Here is a 21,074-nt window from a genome sequence, read left to right on the forward strand (position 1 = left end):
GATCATTCTTTCAGGTCTTTTTGCAGTTACTGTCTTGTTTCTCTTCATTATGTCTTTGTTAGAAGCATCTTTCTTACCAGCATCTTCTCTTCCTGGTACTTGGGAAGAGGATACCAAAGATCACCAAAAGATCAATTGCTGATTTTTCATTAAGCCGACAGGGAACCCAAGACCTTCACAAGATCCTCCTCCCACGTTGCTCCCCAGTCCTGGTTAAGGGTAAAGGAAAGCCACTTTCTCCTGGACCCCCTCCTCTTTCTGTCTCTGGAATCTACCTGTGATTCAGCCAAGAAAGCGTCAACAAAGGGAAGTGGAGGGGCAGGAATGTGCTCCCGTCACCCTGAGAACACAGCCAAGGGAAATGGAAAGCATTGTGTTTTTACTACCTTCCCACCCGCTGCCACCAGCCCCAGCGCACTTTCATTCCTCTTACGTGTGCAAGGAGCCCCAAGAGGAAAATGCAATTTGGCAGCAACCTGATAATCGCATTCCTGGAGCCTTGATCCAAGAATGGTAAAAATCCAAACAATGCTGGGAAAGGGAGAGGGGGCCAGGCAGGGTGAAAGAGCACTGTTCCCATGGTAAATCACTGCCTGTGATTACAGTCAAGTTAACGTATAACTAAAACGTGGAGTTTAGGTTATAAGATGAGGCACCTTATCCTTCTCATACAGAAACCATTTTTTATCATCTTGAAAGGTTAGTAATTACTAGTAAAATAGCAAAGAAGTGTCTCAAAGTTTTATTGAAAAATATTAAGGCCAAAAGTTGGTGTAGATAACCCTTGAGTTTGGCTGGTAGAATTATTAATACAAGGTGACTAGGTGTATGAGTGGGGAGGGGACAGAGCCCTGCAGCTGCCTGAGGCACCGTCCCTCCTGTGGCCTGGGGCAGAGTCGGTGGCCTAAACACACACCAGGAAGACTTCATTGTGTATCATGTATTCTCTTGTAATTGCTGGGGCCCCTGATTGGGAACTATGTGCTGACATATTCTTTTGACATTGTACCATGTTTTTAAGTTTCTCGGTATACACAGGTATATCAGACATGAAATACATGGTTTCAGAAAACTTTAATGCTCAAGACTCCAGGGTAGAAGGGGACTTCCCCAGTGGTCCAGTGGCTAAAACTCTGCTCTCCCAATGGAAGGGGCCCAGGTTTGATCCATCGTCAGGGAACTAGATCCTATGTGCCTTGACTAAGAGTTCTCATGCTGCAACTAAAGATCCTGCATGCTGCAATGAAGATCGAAGCTCCCCAGTGCCACAACTAAGACCTGTTACAGCCAAAATAAAATAAATAAAATTTAAAAAGAATGATGCTCCAGAATCCCCTTAGGCATGGCTCCCTCGCTATGCTCATCCTTCAAGTCTTTGGAACGATGTCTTATCAATTCTCATGCACTTTAACAAGCTTCAGTTGCTTTTATGAAGTGATCAAGGTTCTTAAAGACTATAAAATGCGAGGAAAAAAAATGTCCATAGTGTGGGTTGATTGTTCTTGTCCACCTTTGCTAGTTGCTCTGTGGTGTGCAGCTGCAGGAAGTGCAATACTACAAAGCATAGAACAAGTCCCTCTCTGTCCCTCCCAGACCTGCCTTCCTCTAATTGACTGACTCCCAAGCTACAGTTCATGTAGCTTGTAAGCGATGATGCTGATCTTGATGGGTAGCCAGGACAGATGACTGCCCTTCCTGTACCTCTGTTCCCTGAGGGTGGAAAGGTGATGGGAAGGAGCAAGGAGGGCACAGTCAGGATGAGGAAGTCAAGCTGGGGACAGACCACCCTTGGCTAAGGCAACAGCATTTGTCAAGAGCGGGGAGAAACGTCCCCAGCAGTTACACGGCCCTGCAGCCGATGGTTCTCCCCATGTATTGAATTGTAAGGGTGCCCATTTTGGGGCTGGAGAAGAACTGTCACAGTTTTGTTTGTTTTGGTTTGGTTTTGGCCTGGGATATTTGCGATAAATGTCATCATTCACTTCTTTATACAATGTATAAGCATCATTTGGAACATTCACACTATTTCAGGGAGGGAAATGCATTAAAAAGCCAAAGTTGGGTCAACAGGAGAACTGCAAGTGAATGTTAAATCGAGCTCGATGTCCCCCTCGGCCCTGATGCCCCGCTCCCCCGGTGGCCATGCCCCAAGTGCACCTCTCGCAGGTTACACGGATGCGTTCCTCGCTGGAAGACTGCTGCTCATCCTCCTTCTCCTGGAAGTGCTCCCGGACGCACTGCTCCTCAAACTCGTGCAGCCTCTTCAGCTCCTCGTCGCTGAGAAACAGCTCTATGCATAAGCAGAAGAGGTTACCACGTGAGACATCAGCCAGGTAGATGCGTCCTAGTGATTTTCACAGGCCGCCTTTAATCAAGCTCATTTCCCTATCCCTTGCAGGCAGCACCCTGCCTCCTGGACTGGTTATCACACAAAGACTCTGTAATATCAGTGATCATCTTTCCATTGGAGATGAACAGCTCACTTTTAATAAAAATTTTTATTGAGGTATGCATGCTAAGTCACTCTAGTCGTGTCTGACTCTTTGCGATCCTATGGACTGTAACCTGCCAGGTTCCTCTGTCCAGGGAATTCTCCTAGCAAGAATATTGGAGTGGGTTGCCACTCCTCCAGAGTATTGAGGTATAATTGATTTATAATACTGTGTTAATTTCTGCTGTACAGCAGAGTGACTCAGTTATACACACATTTTTTTTCATATTCTTTTCTATTATGGTTTATCACAGAGTATTAAATGTAGTTTCCTGTGCTCTACCGTAGGATCTTATTGTTTTTCTATCCTATATATACCAGTTTGCATCTGCTAATCCCAAGCTCCCAACTGGTTCCTTTCACTGAAAGTTCAAATTTCAAGCACAGAGCGTCTGGCTGCGTCTGCTGGGTTGCATGACACCTAAACAGCTCACTTTTTAACACAACTCAAATTGCTGCTATTTGGAACGTGAAACCAAGCATTTTCTGGAAAATATTTTCCATATATCTTATGGATAGAGGCAAGGTGGCAGGAATATTTTCCCATTCTCCTTAAGTGTAACACAGTAAAACATTTGGAAGGAACAATGGGTTTATAGAGAAAAGTTATTTTCAAGAACTCTCTCAATTTTTCATCCCCTCAGGAGTGGACTTTCAGTGATATTAATTAGTAATAAACTAACGGGTATCCAATTGTAACTCTTTAGAAACTCGCCCAGGATAGCACATACTCAATCCACGATCCTGTTCATCTTGGTCCCCTTCTCGTTTCTTCCTGCAGCGACGGCTGAGACGCATGATGATAATGTAGATGTGGCTTAAAATGATCATTGGTGGAGGCAGGACAGGCCGGTCATGAAATGTCATGATTAGCTGATAACGCTGGAATTTCCACACTTGGTTAGATATTGACTTCACTTCAAAGAAGGTATTGCTTTAAAAAGATTACAGGTTTAGTTAGCTAGATTACTTAAAAAAATTTTTTTATCGTGACAAAAGTCACATAATATAACCATATGGTCATATAGTAAACAAAAGTCATGTAATATAATCATATTGGACCTAGTGTGTCATACAGAATTAAATAAGTCAAGAAGAAAAACAAACACTGTGTATTTATGCATATATGTAGAATCTAGAAAAATGGTACAGAGGAACCTATTTGCAAAGTTGTATTACTTTTTTTAGCACTAGAATAAGTATTTTAATTTTTAAAATTGGAGTATAATTGCTTTACAATGTTATGTATACATGTAGCTGATTCACATTGCTGTACAGCAGAAAATAACACAAAGTTGTAAAGCAACTGTATTACTTTTGATTGTGATTTCCCTGAACAATCAGAGTTACTCACGCTGAATTGAAAATATGCAATAAAATGGCCTTTTGGTTCCATTCTAGGAATTAGGGCTGACTTCTAGATGACTTGTCTTTTGGTTTGTCTATCAGTGTGGCTTGTCTACATTGAAGGGCATTTTACTTGTATAAATAATTAAGAATGAAGGGTATTGAGATTGTTATCCCCTACTTTCTTGAAAAACCACACCATAGTCTACAGACTGCTCCGGATATTTTATTTCATATAGTTAAAGATATGAGCCATTCAACTAAGCATTTTGAAGTATTTGAACTTTCAATTCAGTCATAAAACTAGTTGACTACAGTTTTTTGGAACTGAGTTCAGTAATTATTGAACATTTTTTATTGAAGGTGCATTATTTTGGATATTCAGTTCAGTTCAGTCACTCAGTCGTGTCCGACTCTTTGCAACCCCATGAATCGCAGCACGCCAGGCCTCCCTGTTCATCACCATCTCCCTTCACTCAGACTCACGTCCATCGAGTCTGTGATGCCATCCAGCCATCTTATCCTCAGTCTTCCCCTTTTCCTCCTGCCCCCAATCCCTCCCAGCATCAGAGTTTTTTCCAATGAGTCAACTCTTCGCATGAGGTGGCCAAAGTACTGGAGTTTCAGCTTTAGCATCATTCCTTCCAAAGAAATCCCAGGGTTGATCTTCAGAATGGACTGGTTGGATCTCCTTGCAGTCCAGGGGACTCTCAAGAGTCTTCTCCAACACCACAGTTCAAAAGCATCAATTCTTTGGCACTCAGCCTTCTTTACAGTCCAACTCTCACATCCATACATGACCACAGGAAAAACCATAGCCTTGACTAGACAGACCTTAGTCGGCAAAGTAATGTCTCTGCTTTTTAATATGCTATCTAGGGACAGAACCTGGTCCACTGGAGAAGGGAATGGCAAGCCACTTCAGTGTTCTTGCCTTGAAAACCCCATGAACAGTATGAAAAGGCAATATGATAGGATACCAAAAGAGGAACTCCCCAGGTCATTAGGTGCCCAATATGCTGCTGGAGATCAGAGGAGAAATAACTACAGAAAGAACGAAGGGATGGAGCCAAAGCAAAAACAATACCCAGTTGTGGATGTGACTGGTGATAGAAGCAAGATCCGATGCTGTAAAGAGCAATATTGCATAGGAACCTGGAATGTCAGGTCCATGAATCAAGGCAAATTGGAAGTGGTCAAACAAGAGATGGCAAGGGTGAACGTCGACATTCTAGGAATCAGCAAACTAAAATGGACTGGAATGGGTGAATTTAACTCAGATGACCATTATATCTACTACTGTGGGCAGGAATCCCTCAGAAGAAATGGAGTAGCCATCATGGTTAACAAAAGAGTCCGAAATGCAGTACTTGGATGCAATCTCAAAAATGACAGAATGATCTCTGTTCGTCTCCAAGGCAAACCATTCAATATCACAGTTATCCAAGTCTATGCCCCAACCAGTAATGCTGAAGAAGCTGAAGTTGAACGGTTTTATGAAGACCTACAAGACCTTTTAGAACTAACACCCAGAAAAGATGTCCTTTTCATTCTAGGGGACTGCAATGCAAAAGTAGGAAGTCAAGAAACACCTGGAGTAACAGGCAAATTTGGCCTTGGAATGCGGAATGAAGCAGGGCAAAGACTAATAGAGTTTTGCCAAGAAAATGCACTGGTCATAGCAAACACCCTCTTCCAACAACACAAGAGAAGACTCTACACATGGACATCACCAGATGGTCAACACTGAAATCAGATTGATTATATTCTCTGCAACCAAAGATGGAGAAGCTCTATACAGTCAACAAAAACAAGACCGGGAGCTGACTGTGGCTCAGATCATGAACTCCTTATTGCCAAATTCAGAGTTAAATTGAAGAAAGTAGAGAAAACCACTAGACCTTTCAGGTATGACCTAAATCAAATTTTGGATATTATGTTGGTACAATCTTTGTCTTCTTTTAGCTTCCAGCAGAAGGCACTAAGCCTAGAATTGTTGGAATCCTGATCAAGTGTGTGGTCTACACGGGGTCCTTAGAAAAGCCAGCTAACCTCTGTCAACCTTCATTTTCTCATCTGTTAAGTCAGGAGTGTAACCATATTCTCTCCAGTGCCTTGGTCAGCTCTGAGAGTCTCTATTTCTGTGAGGGATTTTTCTCTCATATTTTTCATCTTAGAAGCTAAAATAGTTTTTTCAACATTTATTAAACATGGTCACATCCTCAATGCATCATGCCAAGAGGGGCAAGTTTTACAAGAAACTGGACTGTGAATTTTGAGCCTAGGTCACTTTATCTTCTGTTCAGTAAATTATAAGAAAAATATTTCATGTAATAAATAGTACAGTAATTGTCATGGTTTTTCATTGGCTAAGTCATGTCTGACTCTTTGTGACTCCATGGACTGCAGCATGCCAGGCTTCCCTGTTCTCCACTATCTTCTGGAGTTTGCTCAGGTTAGTATCCAGTGTTTGCCACAGCCTATAAAATTAGCTTTGCTTTTGTGCCTCTGATCATAAATTCAAGACTCAACTTGATAAATCTTTCTATCTCAAGAGACTTTCATCTGAAGAAATACTTTCATTAGATTAAAATTCATACCAAAGTGTTAAAATACAAACTAAGATTGAATGTAAATATATTTAGGTGTCAACTCTTTATTTAGGAATGTATGAAGTCTGATTGTGGTTGAACAAAAAAGACTGCAAAAAAAAATTTGTATGCATTTGAAAGCCCTAGTGGATTCCATGTAAACGCCAGGCAGCCTCAGAGGTTTCTGAGATTAGACTGAAAATCTGTAAAGTAGTAAATAGTAAGCACACGGTCATCAGCTGTGACACGCACTTGAAAACGGCGATGAGCAGGTTCACAAGCAGGATGTTGGCCACTAGCAGGTAGCAGGCCATGATGGCAGGCGTGAGCCAGGCACCCGGGATGCAAGGGGGGAGCCGCTTGCCTTCCTCATCGTACTGGTTGTCACCACAAGGAGCTGAAATGAGAGTTTGTCTTTTTGTGCTTGATTTTCACATAGAATGGAAAGATTAATAACTGACCTATGCTATTAAAGGACCTATTTCTTTTTTACTGTGATTTTTTTTCTGATTTCCTAATCAGTAATTTTCCATGTGAAAGATATCGACTCATACAAAGGAGATAAGAAACTCATTTCTGCACTCAGAGTTAGTCATTCTTAACTTGTCATATTTATAAATATTTTCTCATTTCTGCATTATGTTTTTCAATCTACAGTGAAAATATATAATGAAAAAATGTGTTCTTCATCTTGAAGCAGACACATCTGTCTTTATGGGTTTTTTTCTTTTCTTTTTTTTTTTACTGTTAACCATTAGAAAGTGATTGGGTCTTCTAATTATGTAATATTAACTTACGTTGTCTTCTTGATCATTAACTTTGAAAATGATTTTATTATGAGGTAGGAGGTAAGTATCCTCTCTAGGCTCAAATTCATTAATTGACTATTCTGTGCTCTGAAAAAGAATCTTTTTTCTCTCTGCTTATATGAAATGCTACTTTGATCCTATGGGACTTATTTTCTGAAGAAAAAGAAAGGATGATCCTAAGAGTCATTAATGAAGTAATATCCATGAATTCACAGTCTACTTATTTTTCACTTCCTATTTTAAAAAAGCACTGATACCAGAAAACAAGTATTTGAAACCAGCATACAACTCTGGGTAATTAGCTGAGGAAGAGACTTTAATTAATACACACATTCCATAGACTAGAGTCATCAATTATGTGTAAACTTACGATTAATTTCCATGGCGTAGACTATAGAGTGATTGGATAGCAGCATTTTATTTTTTTTAGTTTTGACAGGAAGGAAGAAAAGAAAATAAGACAGTTGAGAGAAATGTCAAACAAATGATGAGTAATATAAGAACTGTTTTGCTGTTGAGAAATGCAAAGTATTCAAGGGAATTACACATTTGCACTTGGAAACAGTGATCTACTTAGGAGAATTATGCACATTATTAGTTCTAGGAAATATATGTATATATATTACATGAATATTTATTTTATGATGTCATAAGCAATAGCTAAAGCTCACTAGTTAAAAAGACTGTGAAAAAGACGTGAGGCTACTGACAGATGATCATTTTAATGTGTAGGTTGACCAATCAAACATCCCCTGTATGCCAACCCAAATACCTCATCAGCACAAATAAATGCAAAATTACTATGAAGTAATCAGATCAAGAATTGAAAATCTACATTTCCCACTGTTACTGAAAATAGCCTCAAGTTGCCTCTTCATTTTCTGTTTTTACCCAATTTAATTAAAAAATATTACAACTTATGTCTAGATCCAGGGACTTTTTCCACATTTATGTATGTTTACTGAAGCTAATATTCTTTTGAAACCAAATTAGATTTTTATGTTCTGGTTTACCAAGCTACAAACACATCCACTATTGACTCTGAGATAATCATGATAAAAATGTGGTCTGAATCACATGACAAGATGCAGTAGGTGGAAGGCATTTGTGTGAACTGGTTATCAGTCTCACCTAGTGAAGATACACTGAACAACCCTGCATCTCCTACAACGCAAGGATATTCAAAACCTTCTAGTCTAAAGAAGCTTCTGCTTCTACTGGAAGTAGTAGCCATGGTACTGTACCTGGCGCTTTTTGACAGAACACAATATGCAAATCGAAATATGCAGTGTGAATATGAATATGGGTCTGAAGCTACTTGTTCACTGATAATGCAGTAACTGTCCAGGTGAAATCATGTAAGCTCATTTGAACTTCACTTCCCTATAACACAAGAGACACTGTGACCTACCAATCCAGCTTGGGCAGAGCTGGGGCCTGCATTCCCCAGATATCCATGTAAGATTGCAGCTCATCTCCTCTGCTAACATCCATATTACTGTAGATATTACAAAAATAGCACCTCAGGAGTGAGGAGGAGATGCACAGCTACATGGAAAAGGAACTGTGAAGCCTGAACAGGATGACACAAGGCACTAGTCACCTTCATGCTCACTGTCTCATTTGGCTGAAATAACACCATGAGCTCTATCTTGGGGCAGAAAGAGATTTAGGTTGAAGAAAAATTAGGATGTTGGCATTGGGACCACATTCATGTGTAGAATGTTCTCAAGGGATGTGAGACTCAGAATTCCAGGGAATGGTTCTCAGAGTAGAAGATTGGCGTCTCAAAAAATCTGTATTTCATAATCTGTACTGATTTCTTCATAAAATAATTGGACGCCTATGACAGAATAAAAAATACTTTACTCCCAAATTAACACAGGTTCTTCCATTAATTTGGAACTGATCATCTGCCTCAGGAAGCAGGGAAGAGAATCTTACTATGAATTCTATTCTTACGGTCTATCTGGTCTGCAAACACCTCCCCGTAGATCATCCAGTAGGGCATGTAGAAGATGTTCCGGGCCAGTTTCCAAGAAGGCTCCTCATCTGGATGCAAGATGGCTTGACGGGCTACTCCAAAACTCATCAGCACCACTAGCATGATGACCACGAAATACAGCATGTCAATCATCTGAGGAGAGAGGAAATGGGCCAAGTCCACCTGGTTCATTACTGTGTGCTTCCCTCAGAGACTTCATGAGTGCTTAATTAGGATGGAGGAAGCTTCTTTCCTCTCTCCCTGCCATCCATGGGCTACTAGTTCTTATATTCCATGCAACACATACACCTTATTCTAGAACATTGCCACTCCCATCTCCTGCTCTCAATCTTTCTTCTCCTCTCTTGTGTATGTGTTAGTTGCTCAGTCATGTCTGACTCTTTGCAACCCCATAGACTGTACCCCACCAGGCTTCTCTGTTCTTGGAATCCTCCAGGCAAGAATACTTGAATGGGTAGTCATTCCCTTCTCCAGGGGATCTTCCCAACACACAGGGATCAAACTCATGTCTCTAGCATTGCAGGTGGCTTCTCTACCATCTGAGCCACCAGTGAAGCCCCTCCTCTCTTGTTACCGATAACAAATTCCTCTAGTAACTACGACTGCAAGTAGAGAAAGAGAACCATTATGGGAAAACAGGAATTTGTAAGGGAAACTCAGGGGTAAGAAGAGGAGATGTCTAAGGGGGTATAAGATGGTGAGTTGAGAGTGTATACTAATGTTCGTTCATTATACAAACAGTGAGTCATTACAGTGAGTAATGCTCTGGTTGCTATGGATACTGGCCTTGTGTAATTCTTAATTTTGAACATCCCTGAAGATGAGAGCCCTGACTGGGATCACCTAGACTATATGTTCCTTCCCTCAAAACCACTTGCCATACAAAGAGTTATTCCTAAGCTTGAAAGATGTCCTGTCTTTTAGGACCAGTCCTAACCCTGAGACTATTTTAAGTGATGTAAGGATGGTTCATTCTTAGTTGCATATTCTATAGCCTCTTCTGGATAAATGTTGCCATGGATTTGTCTTGACTTCATCCCCTGCATTGCCTATGTCCACTCAGTGAGGAATCTGCCTACAACGCAGGAGATGTGGAATGCAGGAGACGCAGATTCAATCCCTGGGTTAAGAAGATACCCTGGAGAAGGAAATGGCCATCCACTCCAGTATTCTTGTCTGGAAAATTCCACAGACAGAGGAGCCTGGCGGGCTACAGTCCATGGGATTGCAGTCAACCAGGACTGACTGAGCACTGAGCAAGTTATATGTTACTCCAGTCTAGAGTGTGTGATCTGAAAACTGTCTGGAGTTGCGGTGGAGGAGTGACTGCACCCACCTGTTTGTCTCTGGCTTCTACAACATGTTAGGAGATTAACCATTGGGTTATCGACAGAAATACATATACATACAGTAGGCCCTTAACTCTTGTTTGTCAACTGGATTTAATTAAGTGATCAATATGTAGAAGAGCTTAAAGCAAAGAACATTTCCTGTAAGAAACCAATTGCTGGGGAAAGATCAAATGAAACGTCACAGAGTCACGCCGGAGGCCTGACCCCAGGTCCTAACCAACAGCCTTGTGCTTGCAGTTCCTCATGGGCCAGCAGCACTAACCATCTTTCCGATCATCATCACGTAGGGTCCCAGGTACTTGTTGACACCAAAGATGTCCAGGACACGGATGTACCAGAAGATGATGTCCACACAGTAGATCACGCGGCCGTAGCCCATGTAAGGCTGCTTCTGGAGGCGAAGGATGGCTCCAATCATGAACATGGAAATGGCCACGAGGTCTGTGATATTCCAATACTCCTGCAGCCAAACTTTTATTTTCTGGCTTAGTTTACCCGGTTCTGACATGAGGATCTGAAAAGAAATGCCAAACAACAACAACAAAAGAAGAAGACAACAGGGAGAGTGGTTTTGGAAGCTTAACCTTAGAATCCTGGGTATGGAGGGCTGGAGCAGCATTCCAGGGGCTTCCCCTGAACCGCAGTGGCTCAGACAGTAAAGAATCTGCCTGCAATGTGGCCAAACTGGGTTCAATCCCTGGGTTGGGAAGATCCCCTGGAGGAAGGCATGGCAATCTGCTCCAGTATTCTTGCCTGGAGAATCCAACAGACAGAAGAACCTGGTGGGCTACAGTCCATGGGGTCACAAAGAGTCAGACATGACTGAGCACCTAAGCACAGCACAGCAGCATTCCAGGGCATCTGGTCCCCCTTCCTGCTCGAGATTTCTAAGTACTCATCTTCTTAGGCAGATAAAATATCTAGAAAGGGAAATTCCACAAGACGCCTTTAGATTCCTAGTTTCACAAACTCTCAGGAAATGCCTTCTGAGTTATGTCCCTCTGGCCATAATGAAAGCAGCTGCCTTTTGACCCCTTTTCCAATTTTCTGGACACGTGCCGGTGAGCCCATGTTCCAGAGTTGGTCCAGGAAAAAAACCCCAGAGCAGAGATAAACCTATGTGTTCCCACAGAGGGGCATCCACCCACAGGAAATGGAGGGACTGGGATAGGACGGGTAAATCAGCCCAAATTCCTTTGTAACTCGGAGATGAGAAGTCAGGGGAAAGCTGAGCTTCATTTTCTCCTGCTTGAGATCTTACCCTTTCAAAGTTACCACAGCTTAAAAGAACACTTTCTCAGAGGCTTTCCTAGTGGCCCAAAGGGTAAAGAATATGCCTGCAATGCAGGAGACCCAGGTTCAATCCCTGGGTTGGGAAGATCTCTTGGAGAAAGGAATGGCAACCCACTCTAGGACGCTTGCCTGGAGAATTCCATGGACAGGGGAGCCTGGTAGGCTACAGTCCATGGGGTCATAAGGAGTTGGACATGACTGAGTGACTAACACACACACACATCTTTGTTGGCAAAGTGATGTCTCTCCTCAGAGTAGAACTGAAAATATTTAACAAGCAGCATGCAGGGGCACACACAAAGCAAACATAGATGCAGCTATGGTGTGCAGCAGGGTGGGGTCTTTAAAGGTGGTGCCCCTTTAGCTATGGAGTTTCTTGATAGGTCCTGGGGACCCCAGGGGTGGAATGGGATGGTAGCTATTCATAAGCCAACTCAGAAGGCATTCACTAGTTTGAAAACTCATGCACTCTGACTTATGCCTGCTGCTCTCTTTCCTATAACTGAGGGTGGGGGACAAGGACAATGGGCTCTTTGCAGTAAAGAACAATGTCTTAGCATAGGGCTGGTGCTCAGTGAGCTCACAGTAGCACTAGAGATGGCACGCAGGCCACTTGGGAAGTCCCTGTTGTAGCATGCACAGAGTTTGAATGAAGCCCAGGTAGAAAAGAAAGAAGTGTAGGAGATGGGTTGTAACATTTTAGACCTGGCACTTTTCATTTGGGGCTGTCATCAGACTGACAGCATGTAATTAGCTCTCCTGGGAAGAAGTTGCCAGTAATAATTTTTCAGTTCAGTGAAAGGGTCAATACAAAAAATATATTGCAAAATAAATAATACTGCTTCTCTTTCAGTGGGAGAAAGAATACGAAATTCTGCTGTGTGTTATCTCAAGTTCATTTCTTCTTGGGTTCAGTTCAGTTCAGTCGCGTCCGACTCTTTGTGACCCCATGAATCGCAGCACGCCAGGCCTCCCTATCCATCACCAACTCCCGGAGTTCACTCAAACTCATGTCCATCGAGTCAGTGATGCCATCCAGCCATCTCATCCTCTCGTCCCCTTCTCCTCCTGCCCCCAATCCCTCCCAGCATCAGAGTCTTTTCCCATGAATCAACTCTTTGCATGAGGTGGCCAAAGTACTGGAGTTTCAGCTTTAACATCATTCTTTCCAAAGAATACCCAGGCCTGATCTCCTTTAGAATGGACTAGTTGGATCTCCTTGCAGTCCAAGGGACTCTCAAGAGTCTTCTCCAATGCCGCAGTTCAAAAGTATCAATTCTTTGGCGCTCCCCTTTCTTCACAGTCCAACTCTCACATCCATACATGACCACTGGAAAAACCATAGCCTTGACTAGGCGGACCTGTTGCCGTTTAGTCTTGCAGTTGTGCCCAACTCTTTGCGACCCCATGGACTGTAGCCTGCCAGGCTCCTCTGTCCATGGAATTTCCCAGGCAAGAATACTGGAGTGGATTGCCATTTCCTTGGATGTAAGCTTTCCCTTTATAAGCTGATATAATGAGCTGAAACCTCATTATATAGGTGATATTAGAAAGAAAAGGACCTGGCCCACACTTTTTCTGCCACCTGCAAAGACTGCCCTCTCAGATATGTGAGTTTCAAGTCCCCGTGATATGAGCCGTGCATGAACTGGTGTCCTTTTTCAACACTTCATTGAAAACCTTGTTTCCTGTGTTTGCAGCAGATGTGCTGGAAGCCTACCCAGAGGTGCTGGAGGCTTCCTCTGGGTGGGAGTGCCCAGCCCCCACCTGCTGCAAGGGCCACTGTTCCCTCCCACTTGCCCCCTTGGGCAATGGGAGCCCTTACCCAGAAGCCCCACTGGTTGACTCATGTGGGTATGAAACTCAGGTCCCTTTGGTCAAGATGGAACAGACTCTACAGTACTGAATACACTCAGAGTCCCCTGCCAATGAGGCCAGGGACAGATTGCACTGAAGCCACACCTCCCTCAGCCCTGTCCCCTCTCCAGCCTGACCACCCTGCTCCTTCTCCCCGCTCTCCTGGAAGCTCTCCTTTAATAAACCACTTGCACAAAAATCCCCACCTCAGATGGAGGAAGACCCAGCTAGTACAGGGTGGTTCAAAGTCCTAAGTTACAAGAAACATGTCGTCTCCTACATCTCCCTGTCTACGTTCAACTCCCAGAAAATGGAGCCCCAATTTGTACCCAGTTGGAGTCACGGGTTTATCTTAGGTACCTGGCAGAATTCCTGCTGCTTTTACAGGCCCTGAGACTTGTTTTTTTTATCACTAAACACGATCTACTCTACTTTGTGTTCTGATTTCCAAGTTCAGTTTCAGTTTGAAACAGAAGGCATATAAATCTGCAAGGGAACAGAATCAATTTGGGATTGTGACACCTGGAAAGAAAACATCCAGGGCACTTGGGATTTACATGACTCATTTTTGCAATAAGAAGCAACTTATGAGGACTTCTCTGGTGATCCAGCGATTAGGACACTGTATTTTCATTGTAGGGGGCACAGGTTCAATTCCTGCTGGGTAACTAAGATCCTGCATGCCTTGTGGCCAAAAAGAATTTAAATAAATAAATAAAGAAGCTACATCTGAATTGAAGTCATTGGTGGGTGGGGCTGGGACAGGTCTTCAGAGCATCACCTCCCGAATCTTCTCCAAGGCCAGGCTCAGGATGTAGGAGATGACGATCCACTCCTGGAGGCAGGGCCAGCGCTCCATACGCACCAGGATGACGTAGTTGAACAGCAGTAGGTACCCCAGATAGGATATCTGAAAGACAGAGATCGACAGCAGTGTCTGGGGTAGGGGGTGGGAATCAGAGCCCGGAAAAGCTCTGAAACTCTGTTTACAGGGGGACAAATCTTCTAAAACAAATTTTCATTTTTAGGTGCACTGAGTCTATTAGAGGAAACCTTCTACTCACATCACAGGTGCAGTAAGAACCTTGAGGCAGATTGGGAGGCATTTTGTACTTTAGCATAATATGCACACTGAAAGTCCATTCTCTAAATGAAAGTATATCTGTTGCTAGTGTCAGCTTCATGGGACTTCCCTTATGGCTCAGCAGTAAAAAATCTGCTTGCCAATGCAAGAGATGCAGGAGACTCATGTTTGATCCCTGGGTCGGGAAGATCCGCTGGAAGAGGAAATGGACAGAGGAGCCTGGTGGGCTACAGTCCAAAGGGTCACAAAGAGTCATACATGTACGCATGCATGCACATCAGCTTCATGGGGAAATTATGAAGTTGCACAAAATTATGATAAATAGAGAAACACTGAATAGTATACTGGTATGCCTTCTACATTCCTGGAAATTGGAAAATGTTACTGACTCCTCCCTGCATTGCTAATTTCCTTTTTCAATCTTCCCACTGCTGATGGACAGGGGAGTTTCAAAAGTGGGGAGGGTAACAATGGGGAATCTGCCCAGCCCTCCCAGCAGTCCTGAGGCCCCTTAATTAGCATCCATATGTCTGTGGTTTGCTGCACCCACAACAGGGTCCCTATCTTTGAGGCATGTAGAGCTGAGTGATACAGGAGTGAGGTATGAGGTTGAGGAAGGTGATCTGAAGATGAGTGAGGTTAATTCACTCCAAAGATGAAGAATCTTCAGCTCTAGCCCCTACCCCTCTGGTCCAGGCCCCTTCTAAAGTTTTGGTGGTGTGGGTAAGGTGTGTGCTAGCAACTGATCATTTGTGATTCCCAGTCTTTTTTTTTTTAATGGCCCCTTCCTGATTGTTTTTTTTTAATCAGGATACAGGCAGCATCCCACGTCTAGTCTTTGCAGGAGGTTAGAGCGAGAGTTCTCAAAGTTGGGTTGCATTGGGAACCCCTTGTGCTCAGTCATGTCAGTTGTGTTCAACTCTTTGCAACCTCATGGACTCTAGCCTTGCAGGCTCTTCTGCCCATGAGATTCTCCAGGAGAAGAATACTAGAGTGGGTTGCCATTTCCTTTTCCAGGGGCTCTTCCCAGCCCAGGAATTGAACCTGCGTCTCCTGAGCTGTAAAAGCATGCGACCCCCCTCCCCTATATCTGCAGGCTGCATTTAGAGGCCCTGGGGAGACACCCAAGGCTTGTCAGCCTCTTGGCTCCACCCTCTTTATCCACTTGAGCTCAGGTTCTGGGCCTGGGCTCAGAACCACCTGGGCCTCAGCTGGTTCTGACCAGAACAGATGGACAGCTGTGGCTTCAGGTGTGGCTGCCAAGAGGTCGGGTGTCCAGGCTCTCACTGGCCTGGGTCCCCATGTAGCGCTGAGGGTGCTGTGCCCTGGAGCTCCGCCTCCACCTTCTGCCTACCCACATCCATCGCCCTGTCCATGGCCTTGGACCTGGCTCCTCACTTTCCATCACCTGCTGATGCCCAGTCACTAATGGAACCACTAATGGCCAGGATCTGCCTGAGATGGGCTGTGCCCTGGTACCTGGGGCTTCACAACCCTCCTGAAGACTGCAGTGATTTCAGGAGGCACAGTGTGCCCACCACCCCTGCTGGGACCACCCCCAACCAGCCGTTTCCTTCAGAACCTTCCAAACTGCTCCAGTCTCTTTGCCCCACTTCTCCTGCCCATCTGCATGTGTAAGACTGGACAATTCTTACTTCAGGTGCAGTGCCCTCCTAGAGCAATCCAGACAGTGGCCACAGATAGGGCTGTATGAGAGTATGTGGCCACAGTTTGGAGGTCTTGATTCATTCCTCAAATACAGGACTTCATGCTTCGGATTCAACTCTACTCTGAGTGATCCCATCAGTCTTCTGAAAAATAGCATTTGTGAACTTGCTGTCTCAATATGAGTCATCTTTGTTCATTGTTGGGCTAGAACTGTATTTTCCTAAGTGTGTATTACTATAAGACATTTGAAAATCCTTCTTCTTAAGGAAATAGGATATGATTATTTGGCTTTATGAAATGGTATATTTAGTCTAGAATGATCACATTCCTGTATATAAATATTATCTATCTAGGTCCAATTTTAGTTGAAGATCTGAGTTAGTCCTACTTCATGTGCATAATTCATTTTAATCCACTGATTTTTTAAACTTTTTATTTTACATTGGAGTGTAGCTGATTAATAATGTTGTAATAGTTTCAGGTAGACATCAAAGGGACTTGGCCATATATATACATGTATCCATGCTCCTCCAAACTCCCCTTCCATCCAGGCTGCCACGTAAAATTGAGCAGAATTTTCCCTGTGCTATACAGTACGTCTTTGTTGGTTATTCATTTTAAATATAGCAGTGTGTATATGTCCATCCCAAACTATCCCTTACCCCCATCCTCCCCCTCTGGTAACCATAAGTCAGTTTTTTAAGTCTGTGGATCTCTTTCTGTTTTGTCAGTAAGCTCATTTGTATCATTTCTTTTTAGATTCTGCATTTAAGGGATGTTATATAATTTAATTGAGGATCTGAGTTAGTCTCACTTCTATTTGCATAATTCATCTTAATCCATTGATTTTTTTTTAAAAGCACTTTTTTGAAGAAGAAGAATCATTCTTCTTGATTCTCACACATCTAAAACATGCTAAGGGAGGCCTTACTGTGTAAAACCAGAACTTGACGATGGGGGCGTTGTAGAATTCACAGATCTTGGTCCCAATGGGGACACTTCGTTGCTTTTTGTGTTCGTTCTCCTCGTCCCCCTTTCTGGAGCTGACATCTGCATTTGCATCCTGAAAACAGAGCAGAGCACATGGCAAGCAGGCTGCCAGATGGGAAACTCCTGGGACCCTAGCCTCACAGTCAACAGACAGGCACCTTCCCAAATCAAGGATTATAAAAGTGTTCTGTATTTTTTTTCTTTTGACATACTATTGTGATTTATTAACAACTGAATTTTTCCAATGGCTAATGACAGAAGACAACAAAATTCTGTAAAGCAATTATCCTTCAATAAAAAATAAATTAAAAAAAAGAAAAGGAGTAAAAGATTTGAATAGACATTTCACCAATGAAGGTATAAGGAAAACAAATAAATACATTAATGATGTTCAACCTCAAATGTTCTGTGTTCCTGCAGTGTCTAAATTCACGGCAAGAGAAATAGCAACCATTTTGAAGATGAGGGTTGATGGTCGGGGGCATCACTGACCATATTCTCCTCTTCTTTTTCTTTGCCGTCCTCATTTTCCTTGGATGTCTGATAGGAGAAGTCATCATAGGTACGAAAGTCCAAAAACAAGATGGTTGGGGGGAGAAGAATCCCCATGATAACCTAGGTATGTTGAGAAAAGTGGATTTTTAAGCTATGAGAACTCTTGAAAATTTTCCCAGTATAGGTAAAATTTTAAATGATGAGCTTCAGCATTCCTAGTAAGCTAGCAGCCCTGGAGTGGGTCTGTCTCTGCTCTGACGTTCTGTGGCTTACATGTACATGTAAGTTCTGTACATGGACAGAATTGCAGACACTGAGAAATGTGAACAACCACCACATTGTTCAAGATGAACAGCAAGCAGGATGGTGTGGAATCCTAACTTAAAAAGTGAAGATCTTACATTGAGTTTCAAAGCAGGTAATTTTTTAAAGTAAAATAGAGTAAATAAAAATTAATTAATTAGACCAAAATATTTTAAATAGAAATAACTTAGATGTAAATGTGAATATATGGGCCAAGAGTTGGAAGACTAATGTGATACCTCAAAGAAGGATTTGTGGATGTACTTAGTGCCATTGAGCTGTATAGTTAGATAAGGCTAAAATAGTATGTTTTATATTATGTGACTTTTATCGCAATAATAAAAAACATTAAAAAACAAAAAAAGAAGAAAAAACCTCAAAGGTTTTCTGAAGAAGTAGGAAATCTGCCTCAAGAATGTAATATAGAAATCCTGATTTCTGTATTACAGATTCTGATTTACCAGTCCTCATACTCAATGATGTGTGTTGATTCTATAAAATAAATAAATTGGTTTTGTTCTTCTAGGAAAACAAGAAAGAACAACTTAGCATGGGCTCAGCCTAGACAGCAAAAGGATGGCCTAACCTATAGATGGAGACCTCTGTCATTTTTTTAAAGAAACACGTTTCTGTTTTTATTTTTTAATTTTTTAGCCATGCTGGGCAGCATGTGGGTTTTTAGTTCTCTGGCCAGGGATCGAACCCCCAGCCCCTGTATTGGAACCGTGGAGTTCTGACAACTGGACTACCAAGGAAGTGCCACTCTTTCCATTTTTATCAGTGTTGTGCTGTGTACCTCCAATACTGAGCTGTTTCCAATGTTAAGTCCTAATTTTTAAAAAAAACTTTCCCCTCAGCCATCCATTATTAAGAACAACACAAAGGGGCTATTTCTATCATATACTAAAAATTATATTATAAAACACTAATAATTAAAACAGTGTAGTACAGGTATATGAAGAGACCAAACAATGGAGCAGAATGGAAGGATCCAGAAAAAGATTCAAATACACAAAAGTCATTACTTGTGAGACAAACACCACATCCAATGGGAGGAGTAAAGGTGACTATTTAATGCACGGTATTGAGAATCTGTGTGATCATCTATGAAATAATTAAGTTGAATCCATATCTCACAAAATCACTAGAATAACTGTCTAGCTCAATAATTTCATGAAAGAAAATAGGGGAGAGGGATGCATAGAGAGACAATTAAACAACAAAGAATCATCACATGAGAATTCTTTCATAAATGGAGGAGAAAGCCTTTCTAATGATGCTCCCAAATCAAGACACAATCAAAGCAAAGATCAATAGATTTCATACTTAAATCACAAACTTCTGCACAGCAAAAACACATATCACAACCACAGTAAAAAAAAAAAACAACTCATGGGAAAATATACTTGCAGCTCTTGACACAGGCAAAGGACAAATCTTTCTAATTAGGAAAGATCTTCTAGACTTCAAGAAGGAAACTTCTAACAACTCATCAAAAAAATGGGAAAAGCAGTGAACTTAGGGACATTTGTATTTACAGCAAATGGGTTCATTTTCACTCACAAGAGATATTCAGAGACTTTCAGGTAGTCCAGTGGTTTGATCCCTGGTCAGGGAACTAAGATCCCATGTGCAGTGTGGCCAAAAATAAAACAACAATAAAGAAACTGATAGCATCTTTAAAAAGGTGGGGGTGGGGTGGGGGAAAGACATTCAAAGAAACTATGCAAAGATTTCATTTTTTACCATTAGATTGTAAAAATTCCAGTGTGTGCTCACACACCATATTGGTGGGATTGTGGGAAAACTCTCTGCACAATGGCAGGGGGTATACTTCCACAGAAGGAAAGGCTATCAAGATCAAAAGTCCATATCCCCATGGGGCCAACAGCTCCCCTTCTGGATGTTCACCTAGCAGACATGTGAGGCACAATGTGTGTCCAAGAGCAGCCTTGGTGGCCATGAGTATAGCACCCCCAGGGGTGAGTGACTTGCACTGGGGACTGGCCTGAGCTGTGACAGTCTGGTGTAAAGGAAAACAGGGGAAGCAGGTAAGAATGAAGGAATGTTCTATGTCGTAATACAGAAAGAGTTCCCAGAGAAGTGGAAAAAATGTACATAACAATGACTATGTCAACCTTTGTGAAAAAGAAAAACAGTAAGTATATTTAATTCACCAGGAAAAGAAAAGAGAGTATTCACATTCGCTTTACATATGGAAATATATACAAGAAACAAATATCAGTAGTTGCCACTGGGTGGAATAGGTCACATGGGGAACAGGAGTTAGCAGAGAGAACTGTCACACTTTTAAACAGTTTTATTTTTATTTTTTTCATGTGCACTATTTTCAAAGTCTTTATTGAATGTGTTACAATGTTGCTTCTATATTATGTTTTGATTTTTGGGCCCAGAGGCATGTGGAATCTTAGCTCTTTAACCAGGGATGAAACCAGGGATTGAACCCACACTTGAAAGGTGAAGTCTTAACCACTGGACTGCCAGGGAAGTCCCATAAACAGTTTTAATTTTTTCATATGTTCATATGATATGAACAAGTCAAAGAATTAAATTAAAAAAAAAATCCTGGCTTTATAATAATTGTATATTTATATTGCAAATTAAAAATGCTTTGAAGGAAATTTGATGCTTACAAATATTTATACCTATGGATAGACATTGTATCACAAAAAAGCATTAGGTTAAAAGAAGAAAAGGAAGAGATTGCAAAACACCCGCCAAATCTCAAAAACTTAGTACAAAGAAAGAATATAGACTATCTCATTAAT

General features: G+C 42.1%; 1 protein-coding gene across 1 annotated transcript in view; it reads right to left on the reverse strand.

Annotated features, from left to right (window-relative positions):
- The window catches only part of TRPM1 (transient receptor potential cation channel subfamily M member 1), a 63,775-nt gene that overhangs the window by 9,339 nt on the left and 33,362 nt on the right, over positions 1–21,074 (reverse strand). The window contains exons 17-24 of the mRNA XM_018065916.1: positions 17,980–18,102; positions 17,429–17,560; positions 14,527–14,655; positions 10,858–11,109; positions 9,201–9,375; positions 6,682–6,826; positions 3,223–3,425; positions 2,158–2,290 (exon numbers count right to left, since the gene is read on the reverse strand). Coding sequence (XP_017921405.1) covers positions 2,158–2,290; positions 3,223–3,425; positions 6,682–6,826; positions 9,201–9,375; positions 10,858–11,109; positions 14,527–14,655; positions 17,429–17,560; positions 17,980–18,102 — 1,292 coding nt within the window. The remainder of the gene's footprint in view (positions 1–2,157; positions 2,291–3,222; positions 3,426–6,681; positions 6,827–9,200; positions 9,376–10,857; positions 11,110–14,526; positions 14,656–17,428; positions 17,561–17,979; positions 18,103–21,074) is intronic.

Source organism: Capra hircus, chromosome 21 (assembly GCF_001704415.2).
Source record: "Capra hircus breed San Clemente chromosome 21, ASM170441v1, whole genome shotgun sequence".
NCBI lineage: Eukaryota > Metazoa > Chordata > Mammalia > Artiodactyla > Bovidae > Capra > Capra hircus.